This window comes from Stenella coeruleoalba (assembly GCF_951394435.1).
Source record: "Stenella coeruleoalba genome assembly, chromosome: 19".
Classification (NCBI taxonomy): Eukaryota; Metazoa; Chordata; class Mammalia; order Artiodactyla; family Delphinidae; genus Stenella; species Stenella coeruleoalba.
The window spans coordinates 11,427,732-11,449,424 of NC_137165.1; the positions used below are offsets into that span (position 1 = coordinate 11,427,732).

Sequence of the window (21,693 nt, forward strand, 5' to 3'; positions counted from 1 at the left end):
GATGCGTGAGTGAATGCAAGTTGTCAATGAAAAAAATCAATCAATAGTCAATCTAAGAAAGAAATGGAAATTTTTATTACAGCCAACCTGAGGATTAAAACCCAGGAAATAGTCTTTCAGAAAGCTCTGAGCACTGCTTTTCCTGTTAGAGGTCCAGGCACTTAAGTTTTTGAGACAAAGGGTTATACATCAAAGTAACATGTTGACGGTTTACGTAGTCCAACAAGGCAAGTAGTGGGTTACTGTGACCCCTTACAGCGTTGAAAGAGGAATGTTATCTCCTGAGGAGTTACCTCGCTGGCGCCAGGAGAAAATACCCCCCCCTCCTTTTTTTTGGCGAGTAGGCATTCCTGTGTCTTCTGAGGGGGTCTAGTTAATGTATAATGCAGATGCACAATGCACATTAAAGGGACGAAAGTAGTGGCTCAAACAGGCAGAGAGAGAATTTTATGTTTAAAATGTTTCTTGTCCTGCCTTAAAAATAATTGTATTTCCTCTAAGTAAACCAGTTCCTTACAGTAATACAACTGCTTTTATTACCCAACCGCACTTGGGTCCGTTAGCCAAACACTCAGCAAAGCCAGTCCACTGACACTAGGCTGTGGTGAAGTGTGGTGTTTATTGCAGGTGCCAAGCAAGGAGAATAGGCAGCTCATGCTCAAAAAGACCCAGACTCCCCAATGGCTTTCAGGGAAGAGTTTTTTTTTTTTTCTTTGCGGTATGCAGGCCTCTCACTGTTGTGGCCTCTCCCGTTGCGGAGCACAGGCTCCAGATGCGCACGCTCAGCAGCCATGGCTCACGGGCCCAGCCGCTCCGCGGCATGTGGGATCTTCCCGGACCGGGGCACGAACCCGTGTCCCCTGCATCGGCAGGCGGACTCTCAACCACTGCGCCACCAGGGAAGCCTGGGGAAGAGTTTTTAAAGGCAACATTTGGGATGAGGGTTGCAGGGGACATGACTTTCTTCTGACTGGTTGTTGGTGGTGGGGTAACAAGGTGGTCTTGCGACTCTTGATCGTCAACCTTCTGGTTCCAACTAGTCTGGGGTCTATGTGCTTGTGGTCAACATGTACCCCATCCTCCACCTGGGTGGGGGCGGGGGGGAGAGGTCTTAGTTCTTGCAGAACAATTCAAAGATGTGTGTCAGATTGTATATATATCCCTCGAGGAGGAACTAGTACCCTGTTTTATTGCTGACCTATTGTTTCTTGACTGCTTTTCCTCTGTTCCTGCGTTCCCTCACTTCCCTAATTAATAACTGCTTGAGTCTGCTCTTTGGAATTCAGGGAAGACCTAGGAGACCAAAGCCTTTTTCTACAAAAAAGAAATGGGTACGGAGGGGCTTTTTTACCCAGGAGGACCCCACAGGGTCCTGCTCGGTTTCAATCCCCCTTTTCTTTGATCCTCCTCAATCCTAAGGGGAACAGGGGCAGGACAAGAAAGAGAATAAAATTTCGGATAGAGAGGTTAATCATAAACTCAGCAGGGGAACTCGGTTTTAAGGGGACTCGATTTCACTTTACAGGGGGTATACGTGGCTAGAGCGTGGACTCTAGAACTGGACCGCCTGGATGCATGTCCTGCCCCTAATCTCATCCTGGCTGTGTGCCTTATCAAGTTGCCCTCTCTGAGCTTATTTTTTCACAAATAACACCAACTTTGATTTGAGAAGGTTGCTTTGAAGATTATATGAGTTAATGCTCAGAAAATGCTTACCAGTGCCCTGGCATATCATCAACAATCAGGAAATATTTGCTCTTGCAATTATGTGCAAAATACTCTTAGTGTCAGGAACAATGGGGAAGGCTTCACCCAGGAGGTGGCATTTGAGCTGAGACTTCAAGGCTGAATAAAAATGTGCCAGGCAGCAGTGGAAGGTAGTCAGAATCACCAATGAATGATAAAGTGTTCAAATCGTTGAGAAAAATCCCGAGATAATTCAGGAATACTGGAGACTAAAGTGCAGTGACAACAAAAATAAGCTAATAACTGGAAAGATTATACCAAGTTCATGGGTAGGAAGACTAAACATTGTAAAGATATGCATTCCTCTCAAATTAATCTATAAATTCATTTCAATTCCAATGAAAATCCCAACAGAATTTTTATTTGACAAGCTAAATCTAAAGTTCAAACTTTTGCAAGGAGCCGAGAATAGATAAGACACTTCTGAGGAGAGGGGGGAAATGAGTCTTATCAGAATAAGACTCACTAAGTGATAGTAACTGACATAACCGTTAGCTATTGACATGAAGATAGAAAAATAGATGAGTAGCGTAAAATGAAGAGCCTAGAAGTAGACCCAGGCTTAGATGGAAACTTGCTACGCAAGAAAGATTACATGGACTAACCAGTGCCTACTGGCAGCTGCTAAACTAATTAGTTTTTAGCAGTAGAGGCATTTTTCTTTCACTAAATATGTTAAACACATAACAAAAGTTTGATCATAATATGTAACAAATTAATAAAGTTATTTGTGATTTTTTAATCCACGAGTCATTCAGTTTTTCCCGATTCTCATCAATTGAAATGGGAATTCAATTGATACGTGCAAATTTATCTACCAGAAAATACTGACAAAGTACTGATGAGGACGTGTAGCAACCACGTCTCTCATTCATTGCTGGTGGGAATATAAAATAGTGCAAACACTCTGAAAAATAGTTCGGTGGTTTCTTATAGAGTCAAACATACATTTACCATAAAACCCAGCATCACACACCTGGGAATTTATGCTAGAGAAATGAAAACTCATGTTCACACAAAAACCTATATGTGAATGTTCAGAGGAATTTTATTTACAATAGCTCCAAGCTAGAAACAATCCACGTGCCCTTCAGCGGGTGAGTGGTAAAGAAGCTGCACTTTATCCACGTGGTTGGAATACTACTCAGCAGTATAAAACAAGAAAGAAGAAGGAAAGAAAAAGAACATACTTGGATGGATCTTAAGGGCATTATGCGGAGAGTAAAAAGCCAATCACAAAATGTTACGTACGGCATTCCATTTATATAACATTCTGCAAGTGAAAAAAACTAGAGGGAGGTGGAACAGACCAGTAGATGCCAGGGGTCAGGGTTGGGGGAGAATGTGACTATAAAAAGGTGACTGAGCAGTTTTATATCCTAACTGTAGTGATGGACATACTAATCTATCCACGTGATAACGTTTCATGGAACTACACCCACACCCGCATACACACACACACACACACACACACACACACACACACACACTGCATGTAAAAATCATTAAAACCAAATAAAGTCTGTAGTTGAGTTGTTAGGATTGTACCAATGTCAGTTTCCTGCTTTTAATAGCATGCTGTGTCTGTATGGAATGCTGTGGTGGGGCAGTCTGCAGAATGGGAACTCTCTGTACTCTTTTTGCAACTCCTTATAAATTAAACTATGTTAAAATTTAAAAACCCTTTTAAAATTGCAGTAGGTAAAAAATAAACTTTAGACTAATGAATCCCATCCCTCCCAATTCATATTTTTATGGCAGATATTGTAGCAAAGAGAATGGTATTACTGTCGAGAGGGTGACATGCATAAAACATGCCTAGGAATGCAATTGGTGAATAGTTTTTCTTAAACTTTAGATACTTTTATTCGAGTCTATTTGTGTCTATTTGGGCAGGGTGTGTAAGTATTTCAATGGATAGAGCAGCTACAAGGACTGGTCACTGCTACTAAAAGCAGGCATCGCTTGTCTCCAGGCTTTAACTTGGGAACACTGTTTTATTTGTAAACAAGTTTTGGTTGCTAAAAATTCAGCAACCAAAATTCAGCTTGATTCGCTCAGAGTATAGGATGTTGCCATTAGAAGAGAGCGTTGGTCAGCTTTCGCCAGGTTCAGCTTGCAACAGCAAATATTTACTCCAGAGCTGCAAGTCGGCTGGGAGTCTGCGGTTTTCCAACTCTGCTCCCGGCTGTGGGTAGATTGTGGGCAGCTCCACACTCTTCTCATTTCTGAACTGTGGGTCTGCTTCACTTGCTCTCTCATTCCGAGACCCAGACTGAGGAAGAGGACGCTCTCAGGACACGCTGTTCCCAAGGCGGAGAGCAGGAGCAAGAGTGCTGGTGGGACCTCGCAGCACCTCTAGAGCTTCTGCTCAGGTACAGCGTACCTCATCTCCCCGCTTCCACTAGCCAAAGCAAGTCCCGTGGCCAAGTCCAAAGTCAACAGGGTGGGAATTGTACTCTGTCTGCAGGGAAGGATTGCAAAGATGGGAAGGGAATTAATAATTGTGCACAAATAATCTGACCTACCACACGTGATAAATGTTAAGTCCAGGGCACTACACTTAACATCTTTTAGAAGCGGTGTGTGTGGAAATGGGATCAACTTATTTGAGTTATATGAGCTTGGTTACTTGAGTTACAAGAATTCAGAAGTGAGATGGTTGTTACAGGGATATAAATTAACATAGCTCTTCAAACTGGAAAGTGAAATCAGACTTTTTTTCATACAAAATAAGTCTTATTTGGATGATTACTTTGACAATAAATACTGACTTTGCCAATTAGGTTATATAGAGGATGTTTCCCATAAGCCAACTGTGCTAAATTTGTAGCTTCAATATTTTGACACATGTATAGTTGAATCTCATGATAACAGAAAATAACTGTCCATTGTAACAGATGTATTGAAATTGTAAGATGTATTACAATTAACAATATTTTCATTTTCCCAAGTCTTTCTGAGTATATTGAGTCTTAAGAGATGCTTCTATGGTGAAAGAGGTATTTAATTATCATTTGAAAATCCTAATAAAGACTTTTTGGTGGAATTCTTGAAAGTTGAACAGGAAAATGACCCTAAAAGTCTGAGCAGCAAATGCTTTTCTGAGCCAGGTGCTTTCCAGTTCTTTGCTGTCAGTGAAATTGAGTGAGAACCAAATCAGGCTGCCAAATGATACAACATCCAAAACAATTTTCTATGATAGATCATTATGCGATTTTTAGTGAATTTGGTGCAACTTGGGAAAGTTCATTGAAGTAAGAAACTCTGCTCTTAAAAATCTTCTATTCCTATCTATTTACCTCAGCAAAGTTGCTCAGAGCCTACATCTATAACAGAAAATGAGGATAGAATTGATGCTGAATCTTGCCTCCACCAGGTAATAAGTAACATTCATCCATGGCTAACCGCTAACAAATCAAGCGCCATCGACCTTATTGAACTGCCTTTGCAATCAAATTTCACTTTTTATATATAATAATTATTTATAAAAATCTCTTATATTTATGTTGCTTTGGTTAAGTATATACTAATAATTACTGTCATAACTTAAAGCAGAAGAAAATTTTAACTCTTAGAGCCTTACTTTCATAAAAAATTTTGAAACATGAGTATTTCAATTTGTACACATATTTTTATTGTGGAAAAATATGGTTGGGAGAGCAGTAGAAGACTTCAAATAAAAAATATGTTAACAGAGATTTTATTAACTAAATGGAATGGAAATATAAGATAAATGAGAAACATAACTAGATAAAATTTTGGTCTGTCAAGGAAGAGTTTATTTGAGTAATTTTAAAGTGGAGGGCTTCCCTAGTGGCTCAGTGGTTAAGAATCCGCCTGTCAATGCAGGGGACACGGGTTCTTGCCCTGGTCCGGGAAGATCCCGCATGCCACGGAGCAACTACGCCCGTGCACCACAACTACTGAAGCCCGTGCGCCTGGAGCCTGTACTCCACAACAAGAAAAGCCACCGCAGTGAGAACCCCACGTGCACCGCAACAAAGAGCAGCCCCCGCTCGCCGCAACTAGAGAAAGCCCGAACACAGCAACGAAGACCCAACGCAGCCAAAAATAAATTTAAAAAAATAAATAAATAAAGTGGATAATAGCATGTATCAAATTACTATGATATTTAGATTCCATTGGAGACATGTTGAAAAGTGAAGTAACAATTTTATTTTTAAATGATATTTATAATAACCAGACATGATATTCTTTGCAACTCTCAGTTTGAACTATATGAAATTGTTAATATTCAACCATTTTCAACCTACAAATATGGCAGATTCATATGGCTCAAATTAGTATTTAAACTTATGCTATAATAACCTAAATGAGAAAAGAACTTGAAAAAGAATAGATACATGTATATGTATAACTGAATCACTTTGCTGTACACCTGAAACTAACAAAACGTTGTTAATCAACTATACTCCAATATAAAATAAAATTTTTTAAAATAAATAAAAACATTTTTTAATAAACTTATGATAAAAAATTTAGATGACAACTTAAAATGTGGAAAGAGATACATAATTTTTTCAAAATTACCTTAGGGTAATTTTGGGTAATTTTAGGGTAATGAGTGCACAAGAAGTTCAAAGATCATTGTCCTAGGAAAAAAAATCTGCACATATGTACAGGAGACATATAAAAGAAAGTTATGGTAATAGTGTTTTCAAGAACAAAAAATTTGAAAACTCCAATAACAAGAGAATAAATAAATAAATTGGGATATTTTCATGCCAGATTTTTACATAGCAGGAAAAATGAAGGAATTAGAGGTATAAATATAAATGAAGCTTATAAGTATTTGGTGAAAACTTTATAATATTTGGTGAAAGAAGTAAGTTACAGAAGGAGACTTACAGAGTGATAATGCTTATAACGTTTTAAATATGCAATATAATACTATATTTTGCTTAAGGATACAAACAGAAATAGTAAAAGTATAAAGACTAGAGGGATAAATGAACACCATATTCAGTCTGGTTTTAACCTGGTAGGGAGGAGGCCTGTGATAGAGAGGAGAGCTCCAACTATATCTGAAATGTTTTATCATTTTAACTGTGTGTGAATACAGAGATGTTTATCATATTTTCCTTTATAGTTTTTTTTTTTTTTTTTTTTTGGCGGTAGGCGAGCCTCTCGCTGTTGTGGCCTCTCCCGTTGCGGAGCACAGGATCCGGACGCGCAGGCTCAGCGGCCATGGCTCACGAGCCTAGCCGCTCCGCGGCATGTGGTATCTTCCCAGACTGGGGCACGAACCCGTGTCCCCCGCATCAGCAGGTGGACTCTCAACCACTGCGCCACCAGGGAAGCCCATCCTTTATAGTTTTTAACGTATTTTAAATATTGCAAAATAAATGCTCATAATATTTTTAAAGGGGCCTGCATATATTTAACACTAGAAAAACACTCATGAGACTCCAGGTATAAAATAAAGGAAAAAAAATATTTCAGACAAAGAATAGCTAATGTCCCACTTATTGAGTATTTAGTCTCCAAAGGTCATCTTTGGGGGTAGGGGTATAGAGGGATAGTTAGAGCAGCATAGGGATGAAAAAGAACTGGGTGTTTTTAAGTTAGGGATCTTTTTATCACTGTGTATACAAGGGAGGTCTGAATGAAAATGTGAACTTTGATCCCTTTTCCAAATGGATGCTGGGTCCAAAGTTTTGTGCCATGAAATAGTAATGGTGGCCTTGATTGGCAAATCTGAAAACACAGATTTGCTGAGTGAGGATTCAGAATTTCCCCTTTGCTCTAATTATTCAGTTCCCTTCTTGCTGAATGGCAAGTCCTTTTTTGCCCCCTCTCTCTTTCTTTCCGATACATCCATCAATAGAAAAGATAAAAATATTTGTTGGGAGGGTCTTCCCTTTAGTAAAATGCGCCCCTTTTATAGCACATTGCATTTCGTTGTTAAAGATGCCATATAGAGGGCTTCCCTGGTGGCGCAGTGGTTGAGAGTCCGCCTGCCGATGCAGGGGACACGGGTTCGTGCCCTGGTCTGGGAAGATCCCACATGCCGCGGAGCGGCTGGGCCTGTGAGCCGTGGCTGCTGGGCCTGTGTGTCCGGAGCCTGTGCTCCACAGCGGGAGAGGCCACAGCAGTGAGAGGCCCGCGTACCGGAAAAAAAAAAAAAAAAAAAGATGCCGTATAGAGTTCTATCCCTCTGAATTAAGTTGTATAATTCTTTTTATATAAAGTTGTTCAGAATCTCCACAGTGCAGATTGTCAAGTGGACAATAAGGTAACTGTAGATGGAATGGGGTTCAGCAGAGGCAGAAGCCAGACTGCAGTAGGGTAAGGAGAGGACGGGAGATGACGCATGGAAACAAGCAAGATGAGACTCTTCTCTTTACAGAAGTTCAATTGTAAAAAAAAAAAAAGAGAGATTTACTTGAAAGGGCTAGAGGGTCAAAGGAGTTTTTAATTTGTTTATTTGTAGTATTATATACATTTTAACTCAATTTATACAAGGTTTAGCAGTATGCAAAAACAATATTATATGTTGTTTATGGGTCCAAACATATGTAGTAAATGTCTAAAGGCCACGCCAAGGAATAATAAGCTCCAAATTTAGGAGAGTAGTTATATATGGGAATGCAGGGCAACAGACCTGGAGGACACAGGGGACTTCAACTATTATTTCTAATATTTTCTTAAGCTGAGTAGTGGGTGAACAGATTTTTTTTTTACTTTGACATTTAAAAATATTAATAATAATGCTTTTACTTATATAAAATAAGTGAGGGGATTATTTCAAAAAATAAACAAAATTTATAGAAAGATCAAATTTTATTTAAAGTAGAATTAGGAAACTGGAAAGTCAGGTCTTTGCTTAGAAATTTCAGAAAAGAAGAAAAAAATAGAGGGATAGCAGAGAAGATATCAACAGAACCCCAGCTGTCATTTACAATATGTAAATAAATAATCTAGTGTTGCTTAACTCCAACCAAAAAGGGACAGAGACTGGAATATAACTGTTAAAAAAAAAAAACAAGAGGAATGCAACAGAAGGGAAATTGTGCAAGCAGAAGGGAAGGTTTCCCAGTATGCCTAAACGACTTCCCTTACTATATTTGCAAAAGGTGGTTATATGGACCTAATCTGGAAGTCTGTATGTGTGGTTCTTTTCATCTGCCCTGAGGATGGTACAGCCGTCCCTCCAAGTATGGGCGGAGGAGGAAGGAGACAGAGGTGGAGCTTTGGATTGTATATAAATGTGAGTGTTCTCCCAACTGTGTGCCCTAGAATTTCTTGATTACCCTGAATATCTGGTGTTTCTTCCTGCCAAGCAGGCTACTGTTGAGGTCAAATCAGCCAGTGTGGTCTGATCTGCCTTGCCTTACTTGCTCTTCCCATCAGCGGCCATACATGGAAGTGGCCCTGGAATGAAGGATAACAGAGTTCATTTTCCTAATGACATTTCCATCTGGCTGTTGACGGTCATCATTGAGGCAACCTGTTATCTCTTTGGCTCTCCCAGCACCCTCGTACCACTAGAAAGGGCCAAGATGGCGACAAGAAGGAATTAAAGGGGCTTCCCTGGTGGCGCAGTGGTTGGGAATCTGCCTGCCAATGCAGCAGACGTGGGTTGGTTCCCTGGTCCGAGAAGATCCCACATGATGCGGAGCAGCTAGGCCCGTGCACCACAACTACTGAGCCTGTGCTCTGGAGTCCATGAGCCACAACTACTGAGCCCGCATGCCACAACTACTGAAGCCTGTGTGCCTAGAGCCCATGCTGCACAACAAGGGAAGCCACTGCAATGAGAAGCCCGTGCACCACAATGAAGAGTAGCCCCCTCTCGCTGCAACTAGAGAAAGCCCACGCGCAGCAACGAAGACCCAACACAGCCAAAAATAAATAAAATAAAAAGAAGGAACTAAAGCAAGATGTTCAACAACACTAAACAGATATTTCAACAACCAATTAATCACCCTACCTACCCCACCTCTTCCCATCCCCCAGAAGTACACACTTGCAACACTACTTCTAGCACTTTATTCCAGTATTTACCTCTATATTTCTTTTCTTTTCTTTTCTTTGGCCTGCGCCATGCAGCACGTGGGATCTTAGTTCCCCGACCAGGGGTGGAACGCGTGCCCCCTGCAGTGGAAGGGTGGAGTCCTAACCACTGGACCACCAGGGAATTCCCCATATTTCTGAGTAAAATAAACTGCGATCTTGCGACTTCCCAAGTTTATAAAATATTTCTTGACTTCCTATCATAAAAGATGAGCATGCAGCCCTCTTACACAAATCCTACCACATCACTGCCAGCCATTTCTCCTTTCCCTCTCCAGGTCTTCTCAACATTTTATATATCAACGTTCTAACTGGTGATCATACACCTGCCCGCTGCGTGGGTGGCTCATCCCTAAGGACATGAAAGCTCTTCGTCTGGGAGCCTCCAGACCTCATCCTGTGCGTCTCTTCATTTGGCTGGGCCGGGTTTGTATCCTTTATGATACACTGTAATCATAAGTATAGCACTTTCCTGGGTTCTATGATTCATTCTAGTGGATTCTCGTACCTGAGGGAGTCGTGGGAACTCCCAGACTTGTAGCCAGCTGATAAGAAGTGAGGGTAACCTGGGGACCCCCAAGCTTGTGGCTGGTATCCTTAGTAGCTAGTGGGAACCCCAGGATTTGTAGCCAGTCAGGAGTGTGGGAGGGTTTGGAGTCCCTGAACTTGCAACTAGTGACTGAAGCGAGGTGGGGCTCAAGGGGAATGTGCCTTTATCCGGTCAAATTTGATCTAACTCTGGTAGTTAGGCTTAGAATTGTATTGTGTATGGATAAATACAAAAGACCATTCTTCTCCCTCTTGATTTCTTTAGAATTCCTATGGCTTTTTAATGCACAATTTACAACATTGTCAGATGGTGTCAGGACTGAATTGTATCCTCTCAAATTCATATTTTGAAGCTCTAACCCCCAAAGTGTCTGTATCTGGAGATAAGATTCTTAGGAGATAATTAATGTTAAATGAGGTCGTAAGGGGGGGGTCCATTTTTAAAAACTAAAAGACACTAATTATTCTCTAAAACGAGTGGCTGTTCGTCAGCATGACTTATACGAAGTAAGCTTTTCTGATAGCAGAAAGATGCTCAGGGTCTAAATTTTTTCTCTTTCATTTCCCCGCCCGCCCCCCCAGAAAAGTGACAATAAAAGATTTAATGTACATGGTCATTTGTCCTGGGTCACATGAGATTTGGCAGCAACTAAGGTGGCCATTCCGTGATTGAGATTTAGAAAGTCACCAGCAAGAGGCAGAAAGCCCCAGAACACTGACCCTGAGATGTGCCTTCGGGGCACTGAAGCAATGACCATCTGGAGACAAAGAGGAGAGCTGGGATTGCCGATTGCATGCGGATCGGTAGGGGGAGAAGGTGAGGAGGTGCTTTGACCAGGAAAAGAGCTGAGAATGTGTGGAAACAGACCTCCGAAGGAATGGAAGGGAAAAATACTTGGGACCACAATTGCAGACAGAATGCGATGAAGTTGCTGTTTCTTGCCCATGAGTTTAATGACAAGCTTCCTCCCCTTTGGATGCCAACTAAGCAGGAGCCGGCAGGGCATCCCCTGACTATGCAGCCCAGCCAGGCCTGGAATCTGCCCCAAACACAATCACAGATATTCCCAAGGCTTGAAGTCCATCCAGAGACTAGTCATTTGATGCAATTGCCTGTGGTCTGAAAAACAAACTCCCACCCAAACGTATTGTACCTGGGGAGACTGCAATCTCAATGATCATGTCTCCCAGGACTCAGGCCCACTCTGACCACAGGATCTTTCTAAAGGCATGACCGACAGAAGTGTGCACAATTCCACCGTGTAATTTTTGTCTGGGAGGTAAAATACGTGTGTCGTTACATCATTTTCCTTAGCGTAGCGATCCCTTAAGAGAAGAAAGCCTAACCAAGATCCCTTCTCAAAGTCAACCATGGAAATAACATTTTAATATTCTCTCCTGTCTTCCGTGACCTCGTACAGCTTTCACACACAATTTCTCATTTTATCCTCAAAACAACGCATCGAGGTATGTACTATTATTCCTGCTTCCTGGGCCAGCCTAGAATTTCTGCTTCCCCCTTTCCGTCCTCCCGTTGGAAGGTCACGCTGGGCAACCCAGCCAAGTCACGTCGGAGGGATTAGTTCCCTGTGACACCCCTTCCCCCACTCCCCTGACCCACAGGCCGGACACAAAAGAGGCTGCCGGAAACTCCTGACCGCTGCCAAGCCGGTAGCCGCAGTGCCCTGGAGAGGAATTCTCAGCTCACAACAGAGCATTTCTCATCTAGTTTTTTTATGGGTTTGGGGTTGGGGAGGGGTTGGTGACCAGCCAAAGACGGGTGGCAGAATGATGAAATCAGGCAAGCCCGCAGCACTGATTCATGTCACGGTGGGAACGGGGACAGGCTTTTGTGCCAACCAGAATGTGCCTTGGTTACACACTCCAGTTAAAAATAGTGATGGCTCAGGATCGGCCATGGTGGTCCAAAAGAAATTTTCCTTCGTCTGTAATATTCTAACTGCTTTCAAAGCAAACATATTTCTGCATTAGTTACAGAATATAAGTTATCTTTAAAATTCAGAAGGAAATGGCCTCCGCTGCTGTTTGGAGGGCCCTTGGGTTCTGGGGTGGGGTGGGGTGGAGGTGAGGGTGCAGGGAGATTTCTAACTTCTGCTCTGATTATCTCAGACCCGCACTGTGCACACCCGTTCAGCTCAGCCAGCGTTTACCTGCCCGCTACTGCACAGCCCAGGGCTTCACGGCCTACCAGGCACAAGCACACGGGACCCTCTGGAAGAAGGTGATGAATCAGAAAGAGTCTGATGAAAGAGGTGATGAATCTCAAATCACCTACACCCGTGGTTGGCTGAGGGCAAGTTGGGGCAACGGACAGACAAGCAGCCAACCATAACCAGAGGCAGAGGAGGTAGGTCCTGTATCAGTCATAATGTCAGAGTTGGCCTTGAAGAACTTGTGGAATTTTGAGATGTAAGGAAGGGATGGTGCAGGGGTGGGCCAGCCCGGGAAGAGGAAACATCTTGGAAGACAATTAGGATGTAGGTGAAAAAACTCATGGTCATTTCCAATTCCACCGCCATAGCCCCCATCACTGATCCTTGTGCCCCTGGAACATCTCACCTGTGCAGCCCTCTTTGACATCTCTACCACCCCCTCCATTCTGGGGGATCTCAACAGGAGACAATGTGTGTGAAAGCACAGTTTTTTCCACTGTTGTTGCTATTCATAAAACTGCCTGGAGATAGACAGAAGTGGGAAGCAAAGGTCAGAGGGATTAAAGAATTTGCCCAGGGCTTCCCTGGTGGCGCAGTGGTTGAGAGTCCGCCTGCCGATGCAGGGGACGCGGGTTCATGCCCCGGTCCGGGAAGATCCCACATGCCGCGGAGCGGCTGGGCCCGTGAGCCATGGCCGCTGAGCCTGCGCGTCCAGAGCCTGTGCTCCGCAACGGGAGAGGCCACAACAGTGAGAGGCCCGCGTACCGCAAAAAAAAAAAAAAAAAAAAAGAATTTGCCCAGCTGGTGAGGAAGGGAATCAGGAAGTTAACCCGGGTCACCCCCATCCCCACCAGCTGTCAAATAAGGTAGATGGTGTCTGGGTTTATAGACCCCTAAGTGAGATCACCCTGGTTTCAATCCCAGTTCTGACATCACTGTGTGACCTTGAGCAAAGTACTTAACCTCTCTGTGCCTCCATTTCCATTGGTACAAAATGGGGTAATAATCCTTACACCAGAGCCATCGGGCAGATTAAAAAGGATCCTGCCTGTAAAATGTTTAGTATAATGTCTGGAACACAGGAAATGTTTAAGCATTCATTCGCCACTGCTATCTCCTATCACTGATAGTTATTGTCCCCACCCACTGTCTCTCATTCGGTACCTGAATTTTGGAGGCTGGTAATTGGCTGGAGACCACGTCTGAACCTTTTCCTTAATCCCACTATCCTCCTCAGAAAAGCTGCTCTCACTCCATTTGCAGACTTCACAAGAATTCTCTCAGCCTGCTTGTGCCATCACTCAATATGGTGCTTTGGAATCCTTCTGTTAGCACAGCTGTGTCTGGGGTCTGGGAAAGCTCTGAGGACCCCGGGGGTGGGAGATGCACATGAGAGAGGGTCTCTCGAGCAAGTGGAGGTGGGGGGTATGTTAGCAGCCTCCCATCCTGTTCCTCTGTCTGGCAGGCCGGCACCCCTTCTCTTCCTGTGTGCTACCCAGGGCTGGCCCGGACGAAGAGCTTGTCTGCACCTTGGCTTAGATGGGCTTTCTTGCAAGCTCACCCGCAGGGGAACATGAGAGCTGCATGCTCACTGAATCCTAGACCCTCCCGGCCTCACTGCTGGGGCCAGGTCCCCTCCATCCCTGACAGGTTCATCCAGGGACTGGGTCGTAACCAGGAGGAAGTTCGGGGCCTCCTGGGACTTCCACCCACAGATCCCAGCTCTCCTCCTGCAGAAACCCAGCCCCGTCTTTCTTCCATGGTGGGTCCCACACTTCTGGAATCTTGAGTGAAGCTCATGTGCCCCATCCTCTTATCGTTCATGTGAGAAGGCAAAGGGCCAAGGCTAGAACTGAGAACCAGCCCCTTCCCTCTGCATCAGTGGCTCCCAACTTCTTTCCACGTTAGAATCACCTGGGACCTTTCAAAAACTCCAAAGTCACAGCCACGTGCCAGACCAGGGAAATCACGCTCTCTGGAGTTGGGCAGGTAAGTTTCCCAAGTGATTCCAATATGTGGGCAAGTTTTGGAGCTACCGTCCTTGCAGCCCCAAGAATCCCGATAAATGGCCACACGTCAGGCTAAGTGCCCTGAGTCAGGATTACCCATTACCTCAGTGGTCCCTTTTCGATTGCTGACCTTCTGAACATCAGGAGGGACTTACTCATGTGTTAGTGAGAAGCTGCTACACGTTGAGCAAGTACTGTAGAGTTATGTAGTCGGCATGCTCACTAAAGTTTAAATAAATTAATATGCTTAGACAAATGTGCAAAGCCACGATCAAAATTCTCCAATTATTCACTAATATCTTAATCGTGTTTATAAAAAATAAAGGTGAATATTGAAGCTAATTAAATCTCCTTAAAAATGCCAAGGTGAAGTGTATAAAATCCAAATGTCTCTGATGGGGTTGCAATTATTTGCAAATTTTTCAAATCCCACTGAGCGATTAGATACACTGTTTTATCATTTTTATTTATCTAACTAATTACATCCTGCTTCTCCCCGTGAAAAGAACACAAGTAGACAAACAACTGTTCTATATTCACTTGATCCAATTATGTGTGTATAATTTTGGACATGTGTTGCCTTTAGCAGAGTTTGATTTCTTTGAATCTCAAATTTTGGGGTCAATTAGTCCAGTCATTTATAACTGTCTGGGTCCTGGACTCCTTTTGAGTCCACGTACTCTGATGAAAGCAATTTTTCACACAGTTTCTGGGAGCACCTGGACTCCCAAAGTCCCCCAGGTCCCCAGCTGAGTCCAGAAAAATGAGGAAACAAGCCCAGAGGCTAAAGTGACTCAAGCTGCCAGTCAGTTCCACTCTCAGGATTGGAACTCCCATCTCCCGACCCTCTGGCCATTCTGGGAGAGACAAGCCTAGGGCCTCCTTGCCTGGGTTCAAAGCCTGATTCTTCTGCCTGTTGGCTGGCGATGTGTGTGAGTTATATCGCCCCTCAGTGCAGTGGTTTCTGTGTCTGAAGACGTCCTCATTTGCCTGCCCGCTTGTTGCGTTTGCTGTAATTATTTACAAGCGAGAAAAGAGGCGCTCGGGGGATAGGCAGTTGCCCTAGGTCACCAAGCTGCTAAGCGATGTGTCTCCAAAGCCTGTAGTCTTGGCACATACCACGCTGCATCCCCCATTTCTCCCGGCCCTGACCGGGACCGGAGCAGGATGCAGGAAGTCCAGGAGCCACTCTCAGGGAACAACCTTCAAGTTCAACAGGGCACGCCAGCTCTCTCCCCGGCAGAGAAAGGACCAGCAAGAGGACCAGGAAGGAGAGGGAGGTCAGTGTTTTATGCAAGGGGATGGAGAGACATGCATGCAGTGAGGCCAGCCTGGGTGAGGGGAGGGGCTGCTGCCCAGTGGGAGGCCTGGCCTCTGGCTCCCACCCCAGGGGTCGTAGAAACAGCTGGTGGCAGCAGCACAGGCCGAGGGAGGCGGCAGGGGCTGGCTGGGCTTCCTGGAGTGTCCAGCCACAGGTACCTTGGAGCAGCCCTGGGCTGAGAAATCTGAAAACCCCTCCCTTCCCGGGCTGTGGGCCGGGTTGTTGGAACACTTTCAGTTTTGTTTCTCTGCCCTCAAGAACCAAAACTCCTCGAAACAGAAAGACTCCGCAGACCAGAACATGGAGGGAAACTTCCAGGCGTGCAGGAACTGGTAAGAAGTTGCTTTCCCGGCGGCCGACCTGAGGCTGGCTAGTGAGAGGGGCAGACAGGATAAGGCTGTTTCTGAAGTTAAGAGAAAAGGGCCCTTGTACCCAGGAGGGCTAGGGTGGAAGATTTAAACTCAGGAGATGTAGGAAGATGATGAGAGATGGTCAGGGTTGGCTAACATCCCACCCCAGATATTTCAGTCTTTCTGGGACAGTTCTAAAGCCAGACAGCCAGGCTAACTGTCCCTGCTGGGCTATTCATATTTTTCAGAACTTGGGTCCTAACTTGGAGTTCTGATCATATGCTCTTCACACCAGTCTTAGACAGAAAGGGGCCCACGGAGGTTGTCCGGGACCACACCCGCCCTCACCTTGAGAGGGTGCTGTGGAGCAGGGTGAGGGGATAGAGCAGGAGTCCCAGACCACACGTCTAACTCGGGGAGACCTGGCCCCTTGAAGTACCTCACTCTCGAAGCTCCCTACCTGTGGTGGGAACCAGGGGGATCCCTCCCAGAGAGCTTCCTCCAGGCAGACCCTCCTGGCTGAACCGGCTCAGGAAGAAGAGCTGAAGGGCCAGGCCGGACAGAAGGAGAAAGGGGCCAGGCCGGGCAGAGGGGCAAGAAGAGGAAGGGAGTGGGAAGCAGCTTTTGTGCCACCTGCTTGGGCTGTGCAGAAGCCAAGACCTTGTTCAGACCAAGCAGAGTGAGGCTCTGGCTACTCCCCTCTGGCCACATCCCGTGTGCCCAGGACATGGGCGGGCAGCTCTCATCATCCTTTAGGCCTTTAGAGCTGTGGCCACTACGTGTCCTCTCTCCCAAGCTGCCACAAGCAAGAGCTGGTTGAAATGAAAGCAGGAGTATTAAGAAACACCCTGCCTGGGAACTGGGAGGGTCAGAAGCTTGTGTTTTTTGGGGTCTCCAAGAAGGGTCTCAACCTCTCTGTGGGTTGCACAGGTGAGCCTTAAGGCAGGGAAAGGTAGATGGCTTCTCGTTCTGGGAGACCTGGGAAGCTCTCCCTATGGGGATTCTGAAAGTTGGCATTGCCCTTGCAAGGCTCTGAGTGGGCATGCAGGCCTGGATTTCCAACTGGCTGTGGGCCAAGCAGGGGAGTGCTTGAAAATAGACAAAATATTTGAAAGAATTTGATATTTGTTATTTCATTTTAAAAACAGCTTTACCAAGGTATAATTGACATAAACTGCATTTATGGTACCTTTTAAAAAATATTTATTTTATTTATTTATTTGGTTGCACCAGGTCTTAGTCGAGGCAGGTGGCCTTCTTAGTTGCCGCTCACCGGCTCCTTAGTTGTGGCATGTAAACTCTTAGTTGTGGCATGCATGTGGGATCTAGTTCCCTGACCAGGGGTTGAACCAGGGCCTTCTGCATTGAGAGTGCGGAGTCTTAACCACTGCGCCACCAGGGAACTCCCTGTGGTACACTTTTAAAGTGCGCCATTTGACATGTTTGACATAGATATATACCCATGAAACCATCACCGTGACTACTAAAATTCAATAAACTATCAAGTTAGGAAGAACAAAAGGGAATTTTATTCAAGCCACACTGAGAGTGATGACCCAGGAAGCAGATTCTCAGAAAGCTCTGAGAACAGTCCCACCAGGTAAAAGTCGAAGGCACAGTCATGTACATTTTTGAGACAAAGGATCATACATCAAAATGACATACTGGGGCTTCCCTGGTGGCGCAGTGGTTGAGAGTCCGCCTGACGACGCATGGGACGCGGGTTCGTGCCCCGGTCCGGGAGGATCCCACATGCCGCGGAGCGGCTGGGCCCGTGAGCCATGGCCGCTGAGCCTGCGCGTCCGGAGCCTGTGCTCCGCAACGGGAGAGGCCACAGCAGTGAGAGGCCCGCGTACCGCAAAAAAAAAAAAAAAAAAAAAAAGATATACTGATATTTCACAAAAAATTCACCAAGGATACATAGTCCAAGTAAGCACGTACAAAGTGTGCCAAGCAAACAGCGAGTCACGGTCACTAGGACCCCTACGGGGCTGGGAAAGAACCGTATTCTTTTATGAAGTTCCATTGCCAGCTTCAGAAGAAAGGAAGAAAAAATGGATCTTTACCGTCGAGCAGGCACTCCCATCTTTGAGGAGCTCTGGTTAATGTGTAATACAGATGCACACCGTACGTTAGGGAGGGAGGAGGCCCAAACAAACACAGAGAGAATTTTATGTTTAATTTTTTCTTGTCCTGCCTCAAAATATAAATTATATTTCATCAAATCACAATCAAGATGATGAACGTATCCATTCCCCCCAAAAGTTTCCTCCGGCCGCTTTGTAACGTCTGCCTCCCGCCCCTCCTTGCCCGCCCCCTCTCACCCCAGGCAGTAGAAGAGTTTACAGAGCATCCTTACACTTATTTTATGATTTTGCACTGTTCTGATCTAGGACCAACATGGGGAAGGGGGGCAGGTGGTATCGTCATCATATTTTCAGCGCTTGAGGCCTTGAATGATCTTAATCCAGCAGCCGTGGAGACGAAATACGGCTCCATGCTTTCTACCATGAAATAAGCCTGTTTTTCCTCCCTCTTGATCCTGCAGCAAAAGAAGCGGGGCCCCTGGCCACTTGGCCCTCCACGGGGCCCACTCTCTGCTCTTCAAGGTCCTCTGTCCGGAGTGCAAGGAACCGGTCCTACAGGATACGATGGAAGAGCACAGCGGGGGCGGGCACCAGCAGGTGGGGAGGCGGAAGCAGGGATGGGGGTGGGGGCACCAGGTGGCCAGCCGGAGCCCGGCCCGCACTGCAGCCCGTCTCAGGTGGGCACCCCGCACCCAGCACCCACTGTGAAGTGGAAAGGGTAGTTAAATCTGCCTTTCTTATACTGCAGTGAGTCAACCCTGGTTTTCCCATCCCCTATCCTTTCCCTACAGGCGAATGGGTCCAGCCAAGGCAAGGGAGTCCCTGTTTCAGGCAAGGTAAAATGTTCCGTCGAGATGCGTCAAGAGGAGAGACAGGAAAGGAGAGCTCTAGAAGGCACTCATGGCCAAGGCTGGTCAAAGGTTAACCTTTCTCTCCTGCTGTTTCTGGAGATCCTCAAGCTCAGGCACCCATTTCAACTCAGCGGGTCCCACAGATGTGCCTTGAGCACAGGGCTGGTGCTGCAGGGAGACGAGGGAACCTGACTCCTGCCCCCAGGCGCTCACAGCCCCGCACCTGACACGCACAGCCAGGGCCACTGAGCTGGGTGGGACTCCAGCGTCTCCCTCCGTGTTTAGGTGGGGTGCGCAGCGTGTCAGCAGAGCCTGCCAAAGCACTTGCTGGAGATTCACGAGGTGAGAGTCAGCTGTGATTTCTTCTCCCAAGCCCAGGAGGAGGGGAAGGGGCCAGTAATAAAGATCTCCCCCCTCCCCCTCCCCCAGCTCTCTCTTCTTGCCCAAGGAGGCCTGGGGCACAATGGGGAACTAGCTCATCACAGGGCCTCCTGCCCCCAGATGCCCGTCAGAAGGGCCTGCCATGGTCCACAAGCCCAAGAGAGCTCGTGTTTGCCAAGGAGAGTCCCCCCACCCCCTGGCCTTTCCCACCTGCTTTCTCTTACTGGCTTCAGTCCCCCAGGGAAATAAGCTCATATCCCCAACGCAACTGCAGTCACTGCAGGCCAGTGACCATGCCCGTCCCGCCTGCTTCCCCGCAGGCCAAGGAATGCCAGGAGCGCCCCGTTGAGTGCCAGTTCCGTGAGCTGGCCGTGCGCCTCAACAAGGTGGACATCCACGAGCACCCCTGCGGCAGGCGGACGGAGGTCTGCCCAGACTGCGGCCAGCGCATCGTGCTCCACATGCTGGCCCGGCACAGAGACGAGTGCTGCGGTGAGCAGACCCGGCTCCAGAAAGGTGAGCAGGGGTGGCAAGGGATGTAAGCTCTCAGCAGGACAGGTGACATGTGTGATGACAGATACACGTGTCTCAAATTCATCTGGCTACTCTGGACCACGTACTAGAGTGGCCTTCTTGTGTGTCTGCTGTGGTCTCTAAATGACTGGTCCAGGGACACCAAGACGCCAGGAGCTGCGGGGCTGGGAGCTACACAGATGAGTGCAGAGGCAGTGGGGGCCCGACAAAATGGGAGGCTTCCTTGGAACCCCTCAAGCACAATTCCAGCCTGGCAGAGACCCACCTGCATCCTTTTACAGATGAGAAACCTATGCATAGAATGAAACAGGGCTTGCTAGAGGCAGAAACCAGACAGGACATCCAAGTTCCCTGACGCCAAATCAGGAGATTTCACCACCATCAGCAGCGGACAGAAGGGATCTAGTTGTAACTCCTGACCTTCGAGCCTATGTGTTGGCCGCCTGGTAGCACTGTGTGTTGTCTTGACCTGGTTACCTCTTCATGAGATGTGTTTACGGAGGACAGCAATGTGACAGGTCTTGTGTTCACTGGTTGTTTTAGTAACACAGTAACACATGGAGAGAGCCTAAAATGCTTTGGATGGTAAGTCTCTCCTGGTAAACGATTTTATTAAAATCGCCAAATGAAAAACTGGAGCGCTTGAGATGCGTGGACATTTCCAGCATGGCTGGGCTTCAACACAGCCCACAAACGGCTCTTCAGCACAACTTCACCAACACAACACAACTTCAACAAGACAACACAACACAGCTTCAACACAGTCAACAAAGATGTGTGCAATAACTCCTCGTTTGATCACAGAGCTCAGAGACCGGTGAAATGAAAGAGCAGTCAGACCGGACGGGGCTGGCATCTGCGGTAACGGCTCCTTCTGTCTCCTTAGAAACCAGTCCTGCGCCAGGAAAATGTCTCTTCATCAGGGCTGTGTGCTGCCCTGAGTGCACTTTTGCAGCTTAAAGGAAATGATGTGGGTGATTCCTGCTGTGGGTGGCCTGTGTGGCCAAGGACCCTGGCCGTGCAGGACACTCACGGCAGGCCGGGGACAGTTCATCATCAGGACTGCAGGCCATGTACGCGGTTGTGGGACAGTCGGGCTAGCCATTGTCAAGGGCAATCATTTGTGCTGTTGTTTCCATGCTTTTTCAGGGAAGAGAATTCCAGCTCCTGAAAGCAACATCTGCTGTCATTATTGCAACCAAATGATCCCAGGAAATAAGTATTTCCACCATGTGGTGAGTAGAAATTAGTTATTTTCTAATGGTGCCAATAGCTAGTCTATATTCCAAAAAGAGTGATAGGAAAGGTAGATTCCGGGTCCAACTTTACACAGCATGGATAACAGAGGTTCCCATATTTAGTTTTGCTTTGTTCAAAAAGGGATGTTGTGAATTGGTGTAGGCTAATTTAGCACACATCATTGGTCTCCCATCGTGCCAGCCCTTCAAGGAGCCTCCCTGACCAGTCCAGCTATCGTTGATCACCTCCAAACATCTTCAGCCTTCAGGGCCTGGCCATGGCAATTTGGTCCTTAACAGGACCTGCCTTATTATTTTCTGTCCCATGCGGGAGTCTTCTCAATTAGACTGTGAGCTCCCTCGAAAAAGTTAACAACTTTCTCCATCTTCCCACAGTGAAACTGGTATCAGGG

At 46.2% G+C, this 21,693-nt stretch overlaps 1 protein-coding gene across 3 annotated transcripts in view; it reads left to right on the forward strand.

The window, feature by feature from the left end:
• The window catches only part of XAF1 (XIAP associated factor 1), an 84,599-nt gene that overhangs the window by 53,947 nt on the left and 8,959 nt on the right, over nucleotides 1–21,693 (forward strand). For 2 of the 3 annotated variants that reach the window (XM_079903756.1, XM_079903757.1), the window contains exons 3-12: nucleotides 10,065–10,661; nucleotides 11,668–11,802; nucleotides 12,466–12,703; nucleotides 14,418–15,798; nucleotides 16,098–16,171; nucleotides 18,738–18,873; nucleotides 19,068–19,196; nucleotides 19,413–19,469; nucleotides 19,829–20,024; nucleotides 21,192–21,277. In XM_079903756.1, coding sequence (XP_079759882.1) covers nucleotides 16,140–16,171; nucleotides 18,738–18,873; nucleotides 19,068–19,196; nucleotides 19,413–19,469; nucleotides 19,829–20,024; nucleotides 21,192–21,277 — 636 coding nt within the window. In that variant the 5' untranslated portion in view covers nucleotides 10,065–10,661; nucleotides 11,668–11,802; nucleotides 12,466–12,703; nucleotides 14,418–15,798; nucleotides 16,098–16,139. The remainder of the gene's footprint in view (nucleotides 1–10,064; nucleotides 10,662–11,667; nucleotides 11,803–12,465; nucleotides 12,704–14,417; nucleotides 15,799–16,097; nucleotides 16,172–18,737; nucleotides 18,874–19,067; nucleotides 19,197–19,412; nucleotides 19,470–19,828; nucleotides 20,025–21,191; nucleotides 21,278–21,693) is intronic. The other variant, XM_079903758.1, reaches the window with a different exon arrangement.